The 16845-nt window shown below is 46.6% G+C and overlaps 1 protein-coding gene across 1 annotated transcript; it reads right to left on the bottom strand.

Moving 5' to 3' along the window:
* Positions 1-6170: 6170 nt before the first annotated feature.
* Positions 6171-7073, bottom strand: LOC142018641 (G-protein coupled receptor 55-like). The gene has a single exon (XM_075004600.1). The coding sequence runs from the start codon at positions 7071-7073 to the stop codon at positions 6171-6173; it is 903 nt and encodes a 300-aa protein (XP_074860701.1).
* Between the last annotated feature and the right edge of the window lie 9772 nt (positions 7074-16845).

Raw genomic sequence — 16845 nt, 5'->3', positions numbered from 1 at the left:
CAGATGCCGCTTGGCTGGAGCTGGGAGTGGGGAGATAGGGCAGCAGCTGGGATGTGGGGGAAGGCCAGACTCTGCACTGGGGAATGGGGCAAGCACAGCCCTCTGAGCAGCTGGAGTGGGGGGGCACAGCTGGGCTCTAGCTGGAGGTCCCCATCCACCCGGGGTGACAGGCCAGTTTGCTGTGACATTGCAGCCCTGTGGGTAACAGAGTATCTGCACAGGTTGATGCATTGCCCTAACTCAGCTCACATGAGCCCTTTGCCTCTTGTGGCGCTGGAGTTAGTGTGCCCAGAGCTGCCCCTACCCGTCCTGGGGCCCCACCCAACCCAGCAGCCGTTTCAGGGGGAACAGCAGCAGCTGCTCTGTGGTGGGGTCGAAGAGAAGCAGAAGCTGTGGGGGCAGGAATATGGCTGCCAAATTTCCCGGACCAGATGCCACTGCTACAGTTGGCGTCTGGTTGGGAGAGGTGGCAATCACAGGCAAGGGAGGGCGGCTCACCTGCAGCTGCCAGGAAGCAGGTGGGAGGCAGCGGGAGTGCAGGCCAAAGGACTCCAGGGGAGTCACAGCAGCCGCACCGATGGAAGGAGAGGAGCAGCATTCTGAAGGGGAAACCGCCATTTCTCTGCAGCTGCCGGCTGAGTCCTGCTCCCGCTGAGTGCTCTAGCTCGGTGCAGCCCATGGGGGAGGGCGGGGGCCTGGACAGGGGCTGCAGCTGGTGGGGGGACCAGAGCCTCTTGCTCGGTACCCTGCTGCATGGTTGCCGTGAAATTTGGGGTAATTCAGTGCGCAAAATTTTGTGGTGCTTGTTTAACTGCGTGTTTGTGTATCCGTGGGGATGGTCCCGATTCTGTCAGCGTAGTAGGGTACCGACATGGGTGGCGGCAAGGCTGGAGTGTGTACACTGCTTTATACTGACCTAACTCGGTTTTGTAGACTGAATTCTCTTTATAACCAATGCCCCAGTTCTGGGGAGTGAATAATTTCCAAACCAATCCTGATTTTCGCCAGTCGTTCTCATTCCAGGTGAAGATTTGTTGGAAAGTTTCCTTGACTAATTTTCCAATTACAGGCTTATGATGAATTCTTTACTTCAGCTATTTCCTGCTATTCTATAACACTGGCATTCTCTGCCTAAACCCAAAAATAACACCATGTGCTGTTTCAGTAGGTCTGAAAAAACATGATTTATTCAGGTAAACAATATCAACGATTTCATAAGCTCTCACATCTAGGAGCACAATCTTTCAATGGGATTATTCAGATAAGCAAAGCTGCAGAATTTGCTCCCAGGAGTTTTTCAAGTGTACGAGATTTGATCTGAAAAATGGTGTGTGTGAGACGGACCAAGCAGAAGGTAGGTATCAATTATGTCTATCTCTTTGAGTAATAGGGCCACATTATAATTCTTGGTTGGATAAGAAGGAATCATGTTCTTGAGCTAAATATTAACTTGGGTTACAGAATTATAACCTTGCAGCTTTCCATGCAAAGGAGAAAAAAAAATTTAAAAAGCACAATTTAGTCATATGTAACACCACATTTGTTTCAACCCCCAATTCTACTGAAGTGTGGCCATTTTTCTCTGCCAAACATTTCTTCTTTCTATCCCAAAGCATAAATAAGACACCCTGATGTATTAAAGTAAAATAAATAGACCAGTTCCTGCTTTCAGGTAAATCAACTGGGCTGGTTTAGTTAACACAGTTATCGCTGTGGGCAGATTTTTCCCCTGTGACGGGTTTTCTGACAGTCTAATTTATGCTATATGTCAACAAGATTTGCCTTTTTAGAAATGGCACGTAACTCATGCAAGTCACATCTGAATGTCAAATGCAAACACAACACTTGCATCATGGCACACCCACTGGTCAACTCTAGGCTGCCACAGTTATATGAACTGAAAGGAGTAGCTGTGTTAGGCTGTCAGAATCTCAGGAAGTGGGTCTTACCCACAAAAGCTCATTCATTACCTCTTAAACAAATGTGCTAGTCTTTAAGGTTCTGCTAGACTGCTTGACAGTTATATAAAAGAGAGGAACTAGAGTTTTTAATTTTGCAGAACTATCTAGACTATTTCCTAGTTTATAATAAGGATCATATTGTTCGGGAAATAACAAGAATGATCCTGAAAGGTAGATAAACAGCTTGGACAGATAAATATAATCTCTTAGACATGCTTACCTTGTCAAACATTAAATGTTAACTACAGTTAATTGGAAAATGTTAATCTTTTGGTTGTCATCTTAAGCTAATTTTAACAATTTTATTGTTGCTGTAGAAGGTATCAGAGAAGCCAAAGGGTTACTGTAAATAATAATAAAAAAAAAATAAAAATCTTCTTGCTACCAGAAGCACTTTAATCAGGAGTACAATTACAGTGAATTGTTTCTGAATCTCTTCGCAACAAAAAACGAAAAACTTCTGAAATATAGATGAAGTCCACATTGGAGGCCAGATCTGAAGCTCAGTAATGTTGGTGCAAATCAGATTAATGTAGCTGCCTTGGTTCACGTCAGTGTAGTTGAGCTTGATTTCCTTAGTGGGTTTGTCGTTTCCTGCTCCAAGAGGATATTGATCAAATCCATTATACCTGGATTTAAGTATTTGTTAAAATAGAGGCAATCTTAACAGGATACTACCTCTCAGTGTGGTGAGTCCTGTGTGACTAACTTGAAATTAAAAAAAAAAACATCATTAACATCAGCATCATTTTCTTCTTGCGATGCCATTATTTAATTTGTTTCTAAAAGGAACCTGGAATCTTGGCAATAAAATCTTCACTCTTTTGACTACCTGGCCTTTGACATCTACATGATGAATTAAGATGCAAAATGATCCCACTTGATGGTGGCACATGGCTCCCCTAAGATTCCAGTCGGGTTGTGCTTACGTTTACCAACATAGCTGCTGGAGCCTTTTATTCTATATACCTAAATAATCCTTAAGAAGGCTGGTAACCTTTGAGGTCTAAACAAAAGTGGGATTGAAATCTATGTAGTTTTTAGTCACCTTTTCAATAAGGGCATTATGGAAATATTGTGTTGAAATCTGAATAATAGAACTGGTGACAACAAATGAATTTCATTTCTTCAGGCAGGAGACTACTTAGCAAAGGTCACTGGTTCATGAAAGAAACTGACATGTTTATTCATCTTCCCCCCTTATACATGTATCATGACCAGGCTGTTGGCAGGCTGGGTTTCTTTCAGTAGCCAATGTATGAATGTACCAAATTTTAAGATTATAGCTCAACAGCTCCATCTAAATGAAATATTTCAGTCAATGAATTTTTATAAGTGAAATAATCTGTTTCCTGACACAGGAAGTAAAGGCATTGGTGATCATTAATTCTTCCTTCTTTGCAATGTAGCTCTTGTACTTTTGCCATTCGTTTAATCAAGCTAAATGAAAACGGTGCACATAGAGAAAACAGGAAGTGAATTCATGTAGTTAGCCTACAGAATATAATCGACATGGGGAGGGAGAGATGTTTGATGTGAGTGAAGTCTGTTTTACACCTGTTGCACCACATTGTGATTTCTGTAATCTTGTAAATCCTGAATAATTCTGCCAACAGGGTAGGCCTGATTCTCTTTTCTCTTATATCTCTGTAGATCACAAACTCTTGTCATACTCACCAGAGTCAGCAATAGGAGAGTCTAGCCCATTTACTCTGGGCTTACTGAAATCAGAATGTGGCCTTTCCTGTACACCTCAGCTGGATCGTCTCAATATGATTATAGTGTGGTAAAGGGCAATGAAATGAGCTTGCTATCTTGTGACAGATAATCAATAGATAAGATAACTTTAAAGTATGGAGGACTTTTTACTGGCATGTTTGTTTATATTTTGGAAATACTGTACTAAACCTTTTCCAGGAGCTTAAAGAATTTTTTCCCACTGGTTTGTGTATGTTGCCAGTTGACACCGTTTGGGCTAAGGATATTTTGGCCCTGCACCTCTGACTGGTATGGATTTTTCTTTCAGATATTGGTGCATGCACTGCTTTAAACTTGTCTTTGTCATTTCATTCTCTTTTTCATTTCTGATATTATTAATAAAATTAGCTTATAGCCAGCTGTGAAACAGACAGCGGTGAGCTGTATAAAAAGGAGACTCTGTAGGGGAACTGATGAGTCAAGATGCAGACTGAGATGAACACTGGTTCTGGGATTTGCTAAACTGGCTAGGGGATTTAGATATATAACTCTGTTCATTTAAAGGGTCATTGTGTCTAAATCCCCTGGCTGGCTTTGAAACTCTCAGGGTTTGTCTACACTTGTCCCCAACTTTGAGGGGAGCATGTTAATCTGGGTGATAGGAGATTACACTTCATTAGGCTAATTCTCCCCCCACAGCAACTTCAAAGTGTCAGACTTTGAAGCCCCAGCGTGCATGTAGCTACTCCACGGTTCGAAGTTGCCGCAGGGGAAAATTAGCCTAATGAAGTGCTGTGTATTCACCATACCACTTCATTAGTAATCTCCCATCGCCCTGATTAACATGCCCCCTTCGAAGTTAGGGGCAAGTGCAGACCCAGCGTCAGTGAACAGCCTTATACCAGATACTCTAAATCTCCATTTGAATATAGAATCATAGGGCTGGAAGGGATCTCAGGCAGTCATCGCTAACTAAAGCTAATTAATATGGGCCAGGTCTGCAGAGACTGAAGGCTGTTACATACAGTCTGGCTTTGAAAGGCAGACCTTTAGGAGACGGAAAAAATTGCTGCTCAGTCATCAACCCATGTGAAATGCAGCTGGTGCCATCAAGTCCAAATAGGCACATGTGTATATCACAAAAACACAGCAGCTTGATTCAGTCTAGCAGGACACATGTTTCTATTAGCATACCTGAGCAGTATGGGGAAGAGGTGCCCACAGTACTGTGCCAAAGTGAAGCAAAGTAAAGTAAGCAAGGGGCATGACCAAGACATGCTGATTCAGAAGAATCTCAGTCCACAAAGTTCATATGAAGCTTGGGATACAAATATAGGGTGAGATTCAGCAACCTCATTCATGCTGAGAAATATTATAGTCGTTGACGAGTTCCCCTTAAATCAATGTGATTATTTGCAAACTAGGTCAATGTGAGTAAAGCAGACAGATTCTGGCCCTAGCTCTGATCCCACTGTGTGGATGGCAGTAGTCTCTGGCTCCAGGCCTATCAGTCTGTAACCTTTGCTGACACTAAACCCCCACAAAAACATATAAACAAAATAAGAGACACCACTCATGGTTAAGATTTTTCACCATTTATAGGAAATATATATATTAAAAAACAAAAGACAAAAGATGCAAAAAATAAAATAAAAATAAACAAGAGGAAGTGGAATTTTGTTTTATCTTCACTAAGGCCGTGTCTACACGTGCCCCAAACTTCGAAATGGCCATGCAAATGGCCATTTCGAAGTTTACTAATGAATGAGCTCATGGGAATAAGGGGACTTTGAAGTAGGCGGGGTCCTTTCGAAAAGGAGCCCTGTCTGGATGCGCCGCGCGGCGGCAATCCGCGTCAATTTCGAAGCGCTGCTGCCGCCCACATGCTAATGAAGCGCTGAATATGCATTTCAGTACTTCATTAGTAAACTTCGAAATGGCCATTTGCGTGGCCATTTCGAAGTTTGGGGCACGTGTAGACATAGCCCTAAACAATGAGAAATCCTGTGGCACCTTATAGACTAACAGATATTTTGGAGCATAAGCTTTCATTGCATCTGATGAAGCAGGTCTTTGCCCACAAAAGCTAATACTCCAAAATATCTGATAGTCTGTAAGGTACCACAGGACTTCTCATTGTTTTTGCAGCTACAGACTAACACAGCTCTCTCTCTGATATTTATCTTCATTGTATTTAAAAACAAAAACATTCAATCCTGAGTGTCTTCAATTCAGCACCTAGATTAATTTACCCCTGTCCCCATTTCCTATTGGAGTAGCTCTCCAGCAGGCAAAACTTTCAAGTACCCATTTGGGTTTTCAAGTACAGTTTTATATGACTATTAGTTAGAATTACTTTTGTTTGTCAGTTGATTTTTCTTGGTTCTTTGGGTGGTGGTTTGAGAGAGTTCAGTGAGGATCTAATGGAAACACTGTTCAAAATTAGCCAGAAGTGGTCATTTTTCCAAAAGCTTTCCCCCACTGCTCCCAGAATGATTGAGACTTTCAGCACTAGGATTGGCCGCTGTTATTTGTTCTCTCGCTTTCCTGAGGTGGGGAGTTCAAAAACTCCTTAAGGACAAAAAAATAGCAAAGAGCATCCAGACAGCAGTTGAGGTTAGCCCAGCAGAGGCTCATGTGAACAAAAGAGACAATGCTTTGTGTAAGATCGCTCGTGATGACCTTTTGTTTTACCAAATAATACAAGAGGAGTGCCACATGGAAAGGGGTAAAACAGACAACAAATGTAGCTAGGTTTGCTATGACTACCTTCATGGGCTTACTTGTGTTAGTAAGGGGATCATCTGGCTTTCTGCTCCGTTTCAAGCATATGATGATCTGAGCTGTGCAGAAGATCATTGTTATCATGCTACCAAGAAACACAGTCTCCAGGGTGATGAGCACGCCTGGGGTTTCCCATGTTTTATTAGAGAAGTCATGAAAGCATGTATTACCCTCACCCTCATGGAGTTGGTAAGTAACAGAAGTTCCGGCCCAGACGCCCAAACAGATGGTGGAACAGACCATAGCAGCTTTTTTCTTGGATCTCAGGGAACTAGCTAAGAATGGATGTCCAATGGCAATATATCTGTCCACACATATACATGCAGAGATGAGAATGCTCCCATACATGTTCACAAAGTAAAGGCTTTCCAGGAATAAGCAGAATGAAGACCCCAATTGCCACTCATTTCTGGAGCTATAGGAAATTATTTTAAAAGGAAGGGTAAACAGCAGCAAGGTATCCAGAGTAGTAAGAGACACCAGGTAGATTATTGATTCTGTCAGCTTTTTGATCTTGCGAAAGACAAACCACAAAGCCATAAAGTTGAACAGTAATCCCAGGGTAAATGTGGGAATGTACATGGTTATCTGGAACAGCTCCACATAACTTGCAATGGTGTTATTTGCCATATCTCCAGCATTACTGGAAAATAAGGAAACATATTCACCTTTACAACTAAAGAAAAGAGAATATAGGTTTTAGATCCTGATCCAAAGCCCCATGAGGTCAGTGGAAAGACTTCCATTGACTTTAATGGGCTTTGGATCAGCCCTTAATGAACATTATTTCATTTTAAATAAGGGGACTGCTGAGCATCTTACTCAGTAATAGGTCATGCCCCACGAGAAGCCTGAGGACTGACTGTATCCTGGGGAAGCAGAGCCTCCTAGAGCTCAGTGCTGTGCAAGACCCTCCACCCTTAAAGATGGCACCTCTTTCTGTCCAAGTCTTCTCAGCTCACTCTGTAGTTTGGTGTAGATAGGGTCACATTCATGACCCCACCAACACTTGGCAGTAATGCGAGCCCATGGGGCCCGAGAGAAGACCACTTCTCGCTCCCCAGATGTCAAGGACTATAATTCTGACTAACCGTTGAATCTGGCTTTCTGAAAGATACGGTCAAGAGCCTGAAACAGGGACAGTTTTGGTTGAAGTTGTTAACTCAGAAGCAAAATAAGAACATGTGTTTTCAGCCACATGTTGACTTACCACAGACTGTATATTACGCTCCAGCTGCGGTCCAAGCTCCCATATGAAGTCAGTGACTGTGTAGCAGGTTCCTCCCCAGCAAATGGTGTTATTGTCCCCACTGGATTCTAACCAAAGAGCTGCAGAAGTGAAATAATCTCTCTCGGAGAACTGAGGCTCCGCTTTGATTTGATGCTCCCAGACTCTTCTGAACAAAGAGCTGTTGTTTGGGTTTGCAGTTCCAGTCCTCAGGAGAAGCTGTTGTTAAGGCAAATGAAACGTTTAAGACCATGTCATTTCTGCAGTCATACAAAAGAAGCATTTTCTTTAATAAATGTTTTATTAGCCCCCCCATCACTGCTTGATTAAACACACACAAATCCAATGTCACCAAACGCAACTGATGCTATTTTCACCTGATGTATTTCCTGTATGACTTACTGAGTGCAACACGCTTTCATCCAGAATCACCGGTGTGTTGTAAATAAAATTGTTCCTGTACTTCAAACAAAGTTACTTCCCACAGTCTCTCACATGTCAGAGCACTACAATGTGGTTGGATAGAGATTAAGATCAGCACTGAAGAAATTTACTTTGTTACGTGCAATTTGTTTTATTAGCCTCTAGTAATTGCAGCCTGATTGGAAAGCAGAGGGAAGATGCTTGCCGTTTTCCCCCTCAACATGACATTTTAATGTAATGTAAACTACTGCATAAATCAGTAATTTACAGCTGAATAGGATCACCTAAAACATGCCTGTCATTTGCAAATGAGTTATTAGTGTGGTTGTGGGCATGCCAGGCATCATTACCTTCATATCTATGGAGTGAAATTCAGCCACCCAGTGCAAAGTGCATGTCCTACTTCCTGTAGTTAGGTGGCTTTACTTCCGTAGTGTACTCCTGGGTCTTTGGCTCCATCAATGATAACCAGAAGGCTGCTTGAATGTGTGTTCAGTGATGTGGGCCCAATGATTGCAGCAGACCCTGAGAGGGCCCCCAAGACCACAGACCACATAAAAATTGAAGGTTCCATGCCAGCTTTATTGTAAACCAAAGTACAGTAACAGTTGTCAGTAGAATCTACTGAACCACTGTGCATATGTGCTTACCAAAAGGGAATGACTCAATCAGTGGGAAATTTCCACACCCCCTTGGTCATACAAAGACAGTCTCCTCCAGACACCACTTTATATACTGGTACAAACAACTCTCACCCAACTGTTGATGTGTCAGGTTGTCATCCTCTGACATTGTCAGGTTCTTCTTTGAGTGGTCCCTGTAGGTGCTCCACATTAGGTGTCGGGCTCGCCCCGGCACCGCAGATTGGAAATTTCCAGCTGTGTCTCGTCGGGTCGCGCATGTACAGACGCGCGCTGGTCCTTCGCGCGCTTTTGGTCATGTGCACGATCTGGTTCACGCCAGTTCCTCTCAACTGCCAACGGCTGCAGACGGAATCCACTCCGGCTCCAACACCTGAGACAGATAAATCTGTAATAATATAGTTACTAGTTGCTTTCTTTCATTTTTCTAAGACTGTTGAGGTTGTTTCTTGTATATAGTTTAAAAAAAAAAAAAGAAGAAGGGAGAGGCAAAGAAAGAATAAGAAAAGGAGGCGGCTGCCTCGGACAGTTCACTGTCTTAGAGACTGTAAACATTATCTGCTTTGTAGTCGTTTAGTAGCTGTTAACTGCGTTACTTAACATTGAAAGGACTTAAGCACCCTGAAAGAGATGTCTTTGCCAGGGTTTAAGAAATGTGAGGCATGCCACAAGGCCATGCCCACCTCCGATGGCCATAGTAAAATGCATTCGCTGTCTGGGAGAGGCCCATGTCCCCCAGAAATGTCCTCACTGCTCTAAACTAATGGCCAGAGCAAGAAAGGACAGGGAAATGAGATTAAAGATGATTCTGTTTGACAAGGCCCTCCAGCCTGAGCCATCAGAGAAGTCCCAGAAGGAAGGACCCTCAGGGCCGCATAAGAGGAAGGCAACCTCCTTAACCTCCTCTACGCATAGAAAAAGAAGCTATCCCCAACTCGATCCTTGCCGGTGGTACCTGTAGGCAGGACGAGTGAGGCACAAGGTCGTGAACCGCTGGCTGCTCAAAGCAGTGGAAAGGCCGCACAACATGGAGCAGTGCCTGGGGCCCCGACCAGTGAACAGTTGGCACCGAGAATCCTGCAGGCGCTGACATGGCAGGCACCGGAGGCTATGGCACCGAGCCTTGTGGCACCGACAGCACTGGAACCGGAGTCCCTGGCACGGGACCCGACGGTGCCAGAGGCACCTACTCGCATGCAACCGCGTGCAGTGGCACCGTGCGTGGCACTGACAACTGCACTGAGGTCCCTGGCACTGGAGATAATGGCACCCACCTTTCAAATACATGGGCGGGGCAAGGCAAGTTCCAAGACCCGGCACCGTAGTCCATCCCCTGACATTCTTGGGGTACCACTGTCTCCTAGCTCTCCTCCTGAGACGGGTAGGCCAGAGCGGGCAGCAGCACCAACAGCTTTCCTGAGACCTCCATCTCCATTTCTTCAACCACCGTCTCCCTGGCTCAGACATCCTTCACTGGTCTCCATAATGGAACCTCATGAGCACTTCTGAAGAGCATCCCCGCCGATTTCAACACCATCAAGGTGATCATGCTCCTCTCGGCACTATACACATAGGCATCAGTCACGGTCTAGATCTCCATCACTGGGACCCTGCCCCTGCTGTTACCGCCGCTCGTATCATGGCGAAGATTATCGGTACCGGGGCTCAAGATCGAGGGGCAGATCCCCACCTCAACCTTCAGTGCATGCCTACATCCCTCCTCTCCCTTCAAAAAGAACACAGGCCTCTCCAGCGGGGATGGGTCCGGAGTCGTTGGACCTCCCCCTAGAATCCTTGAGGAAAAGGGCACACGAGGTGTCCAAGGAACCAGAGGAGGTTTATCACAGTGATGCCTCTTTGTCCTCCCCAGATGAGGTGGTTGTCCCTGGGGATATCTCTCCCCTGGATGACCTCAAACAGTTCCAAGAGCTTTTCAAGAGGGTGGTGCACACCCAGGACATACAGATTGTGGAAGTGCAGGAGAAAATCACAAACTCCTCAAAAACCCAAGACCCCCCGTATCACCTAAGATAGCCATCCCACTAGATGAAGCCATTATGGAAGCAGCCACGAATATATGGCAGACCCCTGCCTCCATTCCACTGACAAACAAAAGGGCAGATAAGAAGTACTTTGTACCATCCAAAGGTATGGAATTTCTGTTTAACCACCCCCAACCAAATTCACTAGTAGTCGAATCCTCGCAACACAGATCTAAGGCACCACAATACAAGTCTGTGGGGTCCGACAAGGACGCAAGGAAACTGGACTTATTTGGGAGGAAAGTTTACTCCTCCTCCACATTATTACTGCGAATGGCTAACTACGCTAGCCACCTGTCAAATCATAACTTCAACAACTACACTAGACTTACCTCCCTTATGGACTTCCTCCCGGATGATAAGAAACCGGTCTTGAAGGCAATAGTCCAGGAGGGCTATGCAGCTTCACGAACAGGCATCAAGATCACCCTGGACGTAGCGGATACAGCAGCACACTCCACAGCCACAGCAGTGGTGATGCGTAGAGAGTCGTGGCTCCAGACGTCTGGCATCCCCAAAGATCTGCAAACAAAAATCGTAGATCTCCAATTTGATAAGGAAAAACTATTCGCTGACTCAACTGATTCAGTCCTACATTCCAGTAAGGATTCGAGGACCACACTCAGAACACTGGGGATATACACCCCTCTGTACGGGAGAAAGAAATTCTACCCTCAACAAAGGCGTTATGCCTACCAACCCCAGCGCTCGCGATATCAGCGGGGTTACGATCAGGGGCGCCACCACCACCAACAGCATAGGGCATCCAGGCAGTGTCCCCAACAAGGGTGTACACCATTGGGGCAAGCCCCAAGATAGCAAGTTTGATGGTCATGTCGAGGACTGCAATACCAAGACCATCCCTTACTGCCAATCACAGCATATGTTCCACCACTGACTCAAACCGTTTTATCCTCAATGGCAAAGCATCATGACAGACAAATGGGTGCTGGAAATTATAACCAAGGGATACACCATCCCTTTCCGATACCTACTGCTGCCAAAACCCCCTACCCAGTCCCTTCCCAGGGACCCCTCTCACGAGACAAGGTTAAAGCAGGAGGTAGACCACCTCACATTTATAGGGGAGGTGGAGAGAGTCCTGGAAGAATTCCAAGGGAAAGGCTTCTACTACCAATACTTTCTGACAGAATAAAAAACAGGAGGCTGGAGGCCAACCCTGGACTTACAGGCTGTCAACTGGTACTTGTGCAAACAGCGCTTCAAGATGACTGCAGTTGCCTCCATAGTCATGGCACTGGACGATGGAGATTGGTTCACAGCCCTCGACTTACAAGGTGGGCATGGAGCACTTGCAATACAGGGCCCTCCCATTCAGTCTTTCTTCAGCGCCAAGAGTCTTCACCAAAACGCTTGTGGTAGTATCAGCTTACCTACACTGACAGGGCGTGTTCATTTTTCCATATCTGGACGACTGCCTCCTGAAAGGGGTCTCAAGGGCAGATGTCCTGTGCATGATAGACATCACTACAAGGACTTTCCTCTCACTGGGCCTAGTCATCAGTTTCCAGAAATCGACGATGGAGCCCACACAAAACATAGAATTCATAGGGGCGCACCTAGACTCTACTACGTCAAGAGTATATCTGCCCGATGCCCGCTTTCGCACCATCAACTCCCTGGTGCACGTGATGATGTACAGCCCCACAGTGCCAATCCTAACCTGCCTACAGCTCCTGGGGCACATGGTGGCCACCAAGTTTGTGGTGCAGAATGCCAGGCTACATATTGAGGCCTACAGCACTGGTTGGCGAGCGTTTACAGGCCGATGATTCATACCATCCACAAAATGGTATCGCCCACAATGGAGGTGCGAAAGTCACTGGCATGGTGGGCAGACCCCAAGAACTTACTGTTAGGGGTGCCATTCCACCAACCGCAGATCGTGGTTTTTCTCACAATGGACGCGTCCCACATAGGATGGGGAGCGCGCATGGGCAACAAAGTGACACAGGGGCAATGGTCCCCCACGGAGACAGCAATGCACATAAATGTCCTGGAACTCAGAGCAGTGTTCAATGCATGCAGGCGCTTCTGGAAATACCTGCGGGGCAAAGTAGTCGGAGTCAATACCAACAACACCTCCCCAATGTTCTATATCAATCATCAAGGCGGGGCCAGATCTCATGCGCTATGCGCAGAGGCGGTCTGATTGTGGAACTGGTGCATTGCAAACAACATAACGCTCAAAGCCTCATATCTGCCAGGTGCCCACAAGGTGAAAGTGGACCAACTAAGCAGACACTTTGCTCTCGCGCACGAGTGGCAAATGCGCTCCGATCTGCTCCGCAAAGTATTTCACAGATGGGGGTTTCCCCAGATCGACTTGTTTGCCACCTACACCAATAAGAAATGCCCGCAATATTGTTCCAGAGCAGGCATTGGGCAAGGTTCTTTGGGGGACGCCTTCATGCTTTCATGGAAGGGTCCCCTGTTCTATGCATTTCCTCCCACAAAGCTCATTCACAAGGTCCTAGAGAAAGCCGGAAGGGAGGAGGCGCGCATGATACTTATAGCCCCAACATGGGAGCAACAGCAATGGTTTCCCTTGCTCCTACACATGTCATGCTGCCCACCATGCCCCCTCCCGATAGTGCCGGACCTTCTCACCCAGAGTCAGGGGTCCATAGTGCACCCCCATCCTCGAATGCTCTGCCTACAAGCATGGCTAATCCATGGCTCAGTGCCTTAGAGAGAACATGCTCAGAAGGAGTAAAAGAAGTTCTGGAGTGCAGTCGGTGGGCCTCCACCAGGAGGACTTATGCGCATAAATGGAAACGTTTTATATCCTGGTGTTCGTCGAAGCAATTGGCTCCTCTGGACATTTCTATTCCCACAATCCTAGAGTATTTACTGGAGCTGAAACAAGGCAGACTCTCTCTATCATCATTAAAGGTCCACCTTGCGGCTATATCAGCATTCTGACGTACAGAGGAGGGGCCAACCATATTCACCCATCCCATTACCATACGGTTGCTAAAGGGGCTTGCAAACCTATACCCCCCACGGAAACCATTATCGCCTTCATGGAGCTTGGACTTGGTCCTCGACACGCTTTGAACCATTGGCCACGGTATCCCTCTGCCTATTTACCATAAAAGCAACCTTTTTTCTCGCAATTATATCAGCCCACAGGGTGAGCGAACTCGCAGCAATAATGGCAACGCCACCCTATACGATTTTTTCAAAGGAGGCGGTGATTTTACGATTACACCCAACCTTCATTCCAAAGATTGCCTCAGAGTTCCACATTAACGAACCAATAGTTTTACCTTCATTTTATCTGAAACCGCAAACCTCTAGTAAGGAAGCACGGCTGCATTCACTCGATGTGAGGAGAGCATTGGCCTTTCACATAGACAGAACTAAGCCCTTCCAGAAAACAGACTCCTGGTGTCTATTGCACCCAGATCAAAAGGGGAAGGCCTATCCTCACAAAGAATTTCAAACAACATCGTATCCTGCATAAAACTGTGCTACGAGCTCCATAAGACCCCTCTGCTAGCTCCGCCCAGGGCTCACTCTACTAGAGCAATGGTGACGTCGACAGCCTTCTTCAAAGGAGTCGCATTAAAGGACATCGGCAGAGCGGCGACATGGTCATCCTACGACACCTTCGCCAAGCACTATGCAATGCACCGGGTGTTGGATGAGGATACACGTCTATCGACAGCAGTCCTTTCAAGGGCAAGCTGCCCATAAATCTGGTACCCACCTCCATTTTTGGGGTCACTGCTGGGTAGTCACCTAATGTGGAGCACCCACGGGGACCACTCGAAGAAGAAAGAGAAGTTACTCACTTGTATGGTAGTGATGGTTCTTCGAGATGTGTCCCCGTGGGTGCTCCACTACCCACCCATTCCTCCCCGCTTTGGAGTTCTGCTTTGTGTCTTTCAGGAGCATCCGGGGTGGTTGATTGAGGAACTGCTATGAACTGGATTGCGCACGTGACCGAAAGTGCACGAAGGACCGGTGCGTGTGGGCGCATGCGCAACCCGACAAGACACAGCTGGAAATTTCCTATCTGCAGTGCCGGGGCAAGCCCGACACCTAATGTGGAGCACCCATGGGGACACATCTGGAAGAACCATCATTACCACACAAGTGAGTAACTTCTCTTTACCACCCATCATCCTGTACATCGTGGTTTGGTTAGATCATCTGTATCCAACATGCTGTCATTATAGACCCTTTCCTGAACCTGGGTCTGTATCTGCGAGGCATTGGTACCAAGGTTTTTTTAACTGAGCTAGTGGAACCATGCGATTACAACTTATCACAGAATCATAGAACAATAGAGCTGGAAGAGACCTAAAAAAGCCATCAAGTCCAGCCCCCTGCCCTCGGCAGGACCAAACCCATCAGATCAGCCCAGCCAGGACTTTGTTGAGTCAAGGCGAGACTTAAACACCTCCAAGGATGGAGACTCCACTACTTCCCTGGGTAGACCATTCCAATGCTTCACCACCCTCCTAGTAGTAGTAGTAGTAGGCGTCCTTCAGTCTGCATAGACTATGGATTGCGCCCTTTAAAGTTTCAACTGAGGACTTCATTTACAGTGTCTATTGTGACTATGAAGACCCACACGAGAGTGACAGGCCTTGCTGCATCTCTTGCAGATGTAGTGGGTGTCTGGCAAGTCCTTATTGTGCTTTCTGTGCGCTCGCTTCTCCTCTGCTAGCTGTCTGATCTTCATCTCGCCCTTCTGAAGGCCCTTGTGTAACCCCTGCCTCCATCTGCTGCGGTCGTCTGCTAGTTCTTCCCAGTTGTCCAGCTCGATGTCTACCTCTGAGGTCTCTCTTGCAGACATCTTTGTAGCACAACTGGGGGCGTCCGGGAGGTCTTTTGCCAGAGGCTAGCTCACCATACAGGATGTCTTTTGGAATCCTTCCATCATTCATCCTGTGGACGTTGCCAAGCCAGCAGAGCCGACGCTGCCTGAGGAGGGTGTCCATGGTTGGGATTCCAGCTTGCTCGAGGACGGCGGTGTTGGTCACTCTGTCCTTCCATGATATTCCAAGGATGCGCCTGAGGCAGTGCAAGTGGAAGACGTTCAGCCTCTTTTCCTGGCGGGCATACAGGGTCCAAGTCTCACTGCCATAAAGGAGGGTGCTGAGGATGCAGGCTGTGTAGACTTGCATTTTGGTGTGAGTGTTCAGCTTGTTGTTCTTCCACACTCTTGCTGAGTCTGGACAGAGTTGTGGCCGCTTTTCTGATCCACCTATTTAGCTCAGTGTCCAACGACAGGGTGTCAGTGATGGGGGACCTGAGGTAAATGAACTCGTGGACGACCTCTAACGTATAGTTGTCAATGCTGATTGATGGGGATTCAGCAACATCCTGACCAAGTACGTTTGTCTTCTTTAGGCTGATGGTAAGCCCAAAGTCCTTGCACGCTTTGGAGAACTGATCCAGCAGTTTTTGAAGCTGGTCTTCTGTGTGAGACACTACAGCAGCATCGTCTGTGAACAGCATGTCTCTGATGAGGACTTCTCGCACCTTAGACTTAGCTTTCAGCCTTGCAAGGTTAAACAGTTTCCCATCAGATCTTGTGTGCAGCAAGATGCCCTCTGTTGAAGGTCCAAAGGCATGCTTCAGGAGGAGTGCGAAGAAGATCCCGAACAATGTCGGAGCAAGCACGCATCCTTGTTTGACGCCGCTCCTGATTCTGAAAGCATCTGATAATGCGCTGTCATATTGGATGGTTCCTCTCATGTCTTCGTGGAACGACTGGATCGTCTTGAGTAACCGTGGAGGACAGCCTATCTTGTGGAGCAGTTTGAACAGACCTTCCCTGCTGACCAAGTCAAAGGCTTTGGTCAGGTCGATGAAGGCTATGTAGAGTTGCTTCCTCTGCTCCCTGCACTTCTCCTGCAGCTGCCTTAGAGAGAAGACCATGTCAACGGTAGACCTCTCTGCGCGGAATCCGCACTGCGATTCGGGGTACACCCTCTCAGCAATCTTCTGGAGTCTGCCAAGGATGATGCGAGCGAACAGTTTACCAGTGACGCTTAGGAGGGAGATTCCACGATAGTTGTTGCAGTCGC

This window comes from Carettochelys insculpta, chromosome 10 (genome assembly GCF_033958435.1).
Source record: "Carettochelys insculpta isolate YL-2023 chromosome 10, ASM3395843v1, whole genome shotgun sequence".
Lineage (NCBI taxonomy): Eukaryota > Metazoa > Chordata > Testudines > Carettochelyidae > Carettochelys > Carettochelys insculpta.
This window is presented reverse-complemented; position numbering and strand designations above follow the sequence as displayed.

Bases quoted from the DNA above. Each gene is read 5' to 3' on its own strand.
- LOC142018641 (XM_075004600.1), bottom strand. From the start codon at position 7,073: ATGGCAAATAACACCATTGCAAGTTATGTGGAGCTGTTCCAGATAACC.